Genomic DNA, 6,213 nt, shown 5'->3' with positions numbered 1-6,213 from the left:
ATTTTGTCTGATATTTATTTATTAGCAGATCAAACACACTCCTAAATCCATCAGATTAATCATGTTCAAATATCATATACGTATTATATCTAACATTGATATGACAAATATATATATATATACACACATTAAATTTATATTTTTATTATCGGTATCTACGTGTATGTGTTTGTGTCGGGTTGGTGTTCATGTTTGAGTTTGCGCTTCTTAGTCCACCTTTTAAAGGAATGGAATCCAACCAATCCCACCATAAACTTGTATTTATTGGGAGAAGCATCTTTAGAGCAATTTTGATTTTGAAGCGTAAATTATACAACTATATGTCACCACCGCCAATTAGATCCTAATTTAAAAGTTGAAAACACAAAACAGATTCAAAGTACCACTTACCTACTTCACTTTTTATTCTTCTCTTTCTCTCTCTTTCCTTAGTTGTGGGAGAATTTCTTCTTCATCAATAAATATCACTCCCTCCAAATTTCTTGCCTCTGCATATTTCTTCACTCTCTTCATTCAAAATTGTACATACATACATATACATATACATAAGTAAATATGGATGATGAATATGCGAAGCTTATAAGGAGGATGAACCCACCTAGGTAATATTTATTCTTCATACATATTTCTATTTTATTTTAATTTCTAATCTTTTAAATTATTTATATTATTATTGTTATGGTTGGCATCCCTCAAATTTTAATTATCTTATCTTATTTTTTAAATCATTTACGCTATTTTTTTTACAGTGGTGCTTTAAAAAAAAATTACTGTAGTTTTTTGCTTGATTCTTCATTTTTTTTTTTTGAGAATTTTTTTATCAATTTTTTATTTTTATGGACTTCATAATTTCCTCTCTGGAATGATAATCTGGGTTTGTTACTTCTATTTGGTGGAATTTTTTGCTTGTAGTTTGATGTTATTATATGAAGATTATCTCCATATATGAATATGCGTAACCAAGTGATTCGGCTCAAGTGGTTAATGAGCTTGAATCGATTTGGAGTACCTGAGTTTGAATCCAAGTCGTTCGGCTCAAGTGGTTAATTGGCTCGAATCAATTTGGAGTAACTGAGTTTGAATCCAGGTGGTTAGGCTTAAGTGGTTAATGAACTCGAATTGTTTTGGAGTGCCTGAGTTTGAATCCAAGTGGTTCGGTTTAAGTGGTTAATTGACTCGAATCGATTTGGAATACTTGAGTTTGAATCCAAGTGGTTCGGCTCAAGTGGTTAATGAAATGAACTTGAATCAATTAGGAGTACCTGAGTTGGAACAATTTTTACTTGACTTTACTTACCTTATGGCCGAAATCCGGGATTCCAGATTAGTAGCCCCTTCCTGAGTTGGAGGGTTAGGACCAACAAAAATATATAAATATGTTTGTGTTGGAATTGTGGTTTTTTGACTAACTCGCTTCTTGCTATGCAGGGTTGTGATTGATAATAATGCATGTGAAAACGCCACTGTTATTCAGGTATGGCTTGTGCTTTTTCCCTCTGTATATTTTCACAAAATTGAGTTCACAAGAAGAAATAGTCTTTTCCAGTCAAAAAAGAAGAAGAAATAGTCTTTTATTTTATTTTTAATTTTTTTTACTGAAATCCTTGATTGCAATCTATGAAACACATACACTTACCGGATTAGACGTGACGTGTCGTGTCCGACAACGTCACGACACCGACATATGTAATTACATTGAATTATGTCATTTTCTCAAATTATTAGCGGTGTCGGCGTGTCCGTATCGTGTTCGGTGTCCGTATCTGTGCTTCATAGATTGCAATTTACCCTTTTTTATATTCAATAAGATTGTTTGTTTTACAGGTTGACAGTGTAAACAAACACGGGATACTCTTGGATGTAGTCCAAGTTATTTCAGATATGAACCTTGTGATTAAAAAGGCTTATATTTCCTCTGATGGAGTTTGGTTTATGGATGGTAATTTCCTCTCTTAACTATTGGCAGGCATAATTAGGGAAACAATACAAATTATTATTATTAATAACTTTTTGCTTCTGATCCAAGTATTAATTGGATTTTTGTTTTTTTGCAGTGTTTAATGTGACGGATCGAAATGGAAACAAGATCAAAGATAAAGAAGTCATTGATTATATTCAGAGGGTAGGAAGTTGTCTATTTGCAATTTCTAGAATGCTTCAATTGACGCTTATTTTTGTTGCTCCATCTCTGTGGAAGGGTGATTTTACCGTTCTTTGCTAGAAATCTTCAAGTTAAGTAAGCAGGACAACGATATTGGAATATGTAGATTTGAAATTGGTTTTGATTTTGGTAACATAATCAATCGCCTCTGATCTTTAGGATCGTTTTACCCTCATTTTCTGCATGTTGATTGCATGATCAAGCTGTCAACTTTTTCATCAAAGCGAATTGTTGGAGGGGGGAGATCATGCTCATCCATTATTGATCAATTATAATTTTTTTTTTCCTAATCGAAATTACGTTGGTTTTCTGTATTCTTCGAGGAAAGATTGTGTGCATGAACCTGCGGGATTCATCTGGTCTGCACACAGTTTCAACTTTCAAGCGCATGTAATTAAAGACGATAAACTAGCGTTATCAATGCCATACCAATTTAATTAGTAGACTCAACCATCTGATCCCTTCACTTTTGTCAATTTGAGATTTTGATCATCTATTTTTTCTCTCAAAATGTTGGCACCCCAGTTTATCAATAACGCAATTTTAGTCCATGCAAATTTGTGGCTAATAGTTAGCAGAGATGTTGACCTGATCTGGCTGTTAGAAATAAATGTCTTCAATTCTTTGTTTTAGTTTTCTATTACTAATATGTGGTCCCTTAATTATAGATTGTCAAGAAAGCTTGTAGTTTCTGATTTTTTACTTTCTTTCTATTTGTGTAGAGACTTGAAAAGAATCCGAGCTTTGAAACGTCAATGAGAGAGTCTGTTGGGGTTGTACCTACTGAAGAACACACTGTTATTGAACTTACTGGCACAGACAGGCCTGGATTACTATCTGAAATCTGTGCAGTTCTCGCAGACCTTCGCTGCAACGTGGTTACCGCTGAGATTTGGACGCATAATACTAGAGCTGCAGCCGTAGTTCATGTAACCGATGATTCCAGTGGTTGTGCCATAGAAGATCCGTCCCGCCTCTCCACTATAAGGGATTTGCTTTGCAACGTCCTCAGGGGGAGTGATGATCCGAAGACAGCAAAAACTGCACTTTCACATCCTGGAGTTACGTATAGGGATAGAAGATTACATCAGATTATGTTTGCTGATAGGGACTATGAAAGAGTTGAAAGGGCAGGACTTAGAGAAAGAGATAAAGGTCCATTTCCGCATGTAACTGTCTCAGACTGTACTGAAAGGGATTATACTGTGGTTATCATGAGAGCGAAAGATCGACCGAAGCTGTTGTTTGATATTGTTTGCACTTTAACTGACATGCAGTATGTAGTTTTTCATGGTGTGGTTCAGACAGAAAGGACAGGGGCTTATCAGGTTAGTGAGTCAATATTTTGTTGTCTGCCGTTAAGAAATGATCGTTCACCTTTTTCGTTTTCTGAACTTGTTTAGGGTTGTAAAGACAATCCCATCAAACATAGTCTCTGTTTGGATTAAAAAAACTAAATTAAGTCCAGTGTAAGCACCAGATAAGTGCTTACATAAACTACATTTATAACAAGAGATAACCTAAAGTCAAACTGTGTTCTTCTTTAGTTGTTAGCCGTTTTAATAAGTTATCCTGGAGAGCTTCTTGAAATAAGCTGAAAACAACTTATAAACATGTCATAAATTGTTTCCATAAGCACTCTTCCAAAAAACCTCACAACTATATATATAAGTAGATAAGTTGAAATAAGTCATTCCAACCAGGCCTATATACTGTTAAGTTTCATTCGGTCAGAACATGGGTTGGTCTGCTTCAGTTTGGGTACCTAATTTGCATTTGTTGTATAAGTTTTTATCTGATTGAGAGTTGTTCATGTTGTTTAGGAGTTTTATATTCGGCATGTTGATGGCTTTCCCATAAGCTCAGAGGCTGAAAGAGAACGACTTATACAGTGTCTTGAAGCGGCAATTGAGAGGCGGGCATCTGAGGTATGATAAATAATAACACACCTGCTGGAAACTCCATACCTCGCTCTTTCAGGCCGTTAAGCCTAGTTTTTTTTCTTCTTTTGGCATTAAAAGCTAATTTAAAAGTAAAGCTAAAAATAAGAATTTCAGAAATAAGCTGATGTTTGTTTGGTATTTGTTATTTTTTTTGAAACAGCCAATGGTATTAGGTTAATTGTTAATTTGTTATTAGCTGTATGATAGAATTTGAGTTAAATAATTAAAAATAGATAAAATTATAAAAAGGTCTCCTACTTGATTTGAAAAGCTCATCTCAACTACTTTTAGAAAAGTTCCTTATAACTAATTTTTATTCACAAAAGATAAGCTCGTTTTTTAATTAAGATGTTTTTAAAAATATTGTTTGGCCTAACTTCTTTTAAAGAAAAGAAAAAAGTAAGTCAAACAAAGCACACCCTTATTCTTCAATGGTATACTAAGATATGTTTATATGCAGGGGATGGAGCTGGAATTGTGCACAGAAGACCGTGTAGGACTACTCTCGGATATCACAAGGATTTTCCGCGAGAACAGTTTATGTATCAAAAGAGCAGAAATATCAACAGAAAATGGGAAGGCGAAAGACACTTTTTACGTCACCGATGTAACTGGTAACCCAGTTGATCCGAAGATTATTGATTCAATCCGTAGACAGATCGGCGACACGGTACTGCAGGTGAAACATAACTCTAGTCTTTCACCAAAACCACCTCAAGGAACAACAATTGGATTTCTCTTTGGAAGTTTTTTCAAGGCTCGATCTTTTCAGAATTTTAAGTTGATCAAATCATATTCCTAAACGTCCTCTCCTGTGTATATTCTCGCTATTTCATCGTGTTTCAAGTCAAAACAGAAAAATGCATACTTGTAAAAGAAACTGTAAGTATCTATTTTCCTCCCCTTAGCAAGAGGGGCTTGGAATTTATACTGCACAGTAGGAACCTTAAAATATCTATGATTTAGTCTAGTGTAAGTAGTTATGTACAGTAACATATTACTTAGGTTGAGTGTGGTGTAAATAGTCCTAGATTATCAAATCCAAAAAAGGAAGTAGTTCATTTAGTTGTGTTTGTATATGGTGTAAATAGTTTCTAGATTATTACAATCCAAGAGTAAATAGTGCTTTTGGTTGGTGTAATTTGGAGTCCATGTAAATGTGAATCTGTGCTGTACATGTAACTTTAGATATGTATATGAAATTGAATAGAAAAAATGTAACTATGTATAATTGTAAGTAACCTCTCTCTTACTCTCAGTATTGTTGCTTTGGAGATTTATTAGACCAATGTTGGTTGAAACAAGGGGAAATAATTATTGAATCGGAATTGAGGAATATTGCTCGAGTGCGGGCAAACAATAAACTATCTGATATTACATAATCATATCAATAGAGGCAAACATTATTATTGATGTTTTGGCGAAAGAAGACTCAGGTATTGATGAAAGATGAATACTATGGAGCTGATTATATGATCCTTCGAATGCTGGTGGAGCTGCGTACATGGAATGAGGCTGCTAGAGTGGAGCAGTGTTCACATGGTGATGCTTAAATTAAAATGAACCTGTATTAAGATAATTTTGTGATTGCTGTTTGTGACAGTAGCAGGTTTTGATTAATGTGTGTTTTGGTTCTGTTTTGACTGCTGTGATTTTGTTTTGAAATTAATAATAGGAGATTTTCCAGTGCTATCATGATCTGGGATAGGGGTGATTAATAATCATAAGGGATGAAGATTGTTTCAAAGAATTTGCAGTACTTGAAAATAAGATAATATAACGAGTAACCCACTTGGGTTGGTCTAGTGGTATTGGCTTGAGACCTGAGAGTGTGTTTCTCCTCAAGGTCTCAGGTTCGATTCTCTCTAGTGTCAATTTCTCTGGTGTCAATTTGGGTGGGCTAATTTAGTTTTTTTTTATTTAAAAAAAAAGATAATATAATGAGTTAGTGTCAATTTGGGTGGGCTAATTTAGTTTTTTTTTTTTTTTTAAAAAGATAATATAATGAGTTAACTCGGATGTAAACTTGAATTTTATGAAACTCTGAAACATAGTTGAGTTTACTCGTCTTGCCTCGTGGCGATTTCAGGTAAATTTTAGGTTGTGCTG

General features: G+C 34.4%; 1 protein-coding gene across 1 annotated transcript; it reads left to right on the top strand.

The window, feature by feature from the left end:
* The first annotated feature begins 381 nt into the window (after positions 1-381).
* Positions 382-5,345, top strand: LOC146905301 (ACT domain-containing protein ACR6-like). Its single transcript, XM_085730837.1, has 7 exons — positions 382-602; positions 1,429-1,474; positions 1,825-1,939; positions 2,055-2,122; positions 2,884-3,489; positions 3,985-4,089; positions 4,565-5,345. The coding sequence occupies exons 1-7, from the start codon at positions 556-558 to the stop codon at positions 4,904-4,906; spliced, it is 1,329 nt and encodes a 442-aa protein (XP_085586963.1). The 5' UTR covers positions 382-555; the 3' UTR covers positions 4,907-5,345.
* Positions 5,346-6,213: the final 868 nt, after the last annotated feature.

Source organism: Medicago sativa, chromosome 7 (genome assembly GCF_051527215.1).
Source record: "Medicago sativa cultivar Bolivia chromosome 7, Bolivia_mono, whole genome shotgun sequence".
NCBI lineage: Eukaryota > Viridiplantae > Streptophyta > Magnoliopsida > Fabales > Fabaceae > Medicago > Medicago sativa.
The sequence above is the reverse complement of the archived record's forward strand: the minus strand, read 5'-3'. Positions and strand labels throughout refer to the sequence as shown.

Bases quoted from the DNA above. Each gene is read 5' to 3' on its own strand.
- LOC146905301 (XM_085730837.1), top strand. From the start codon at position 556: ATGGATGATGAATATGCGAAGCTTATAAGGAGGATGAACCCACCTAG. The intron at 1,475-1,824 runs GTATGGCTTGTG...TTTGTTTTACAG, and splicing joins AAAACGCCACTGTTATTCAG to GTTGACAGTGTAAACAAACA. The intron at 2,123-2,883 runs GTAGGAAGTTGT...CTATTTGTGTAG, and splicing joins TCATTGATTATATTCAGAGG to AGACTTGAAAAGAATCCGAG.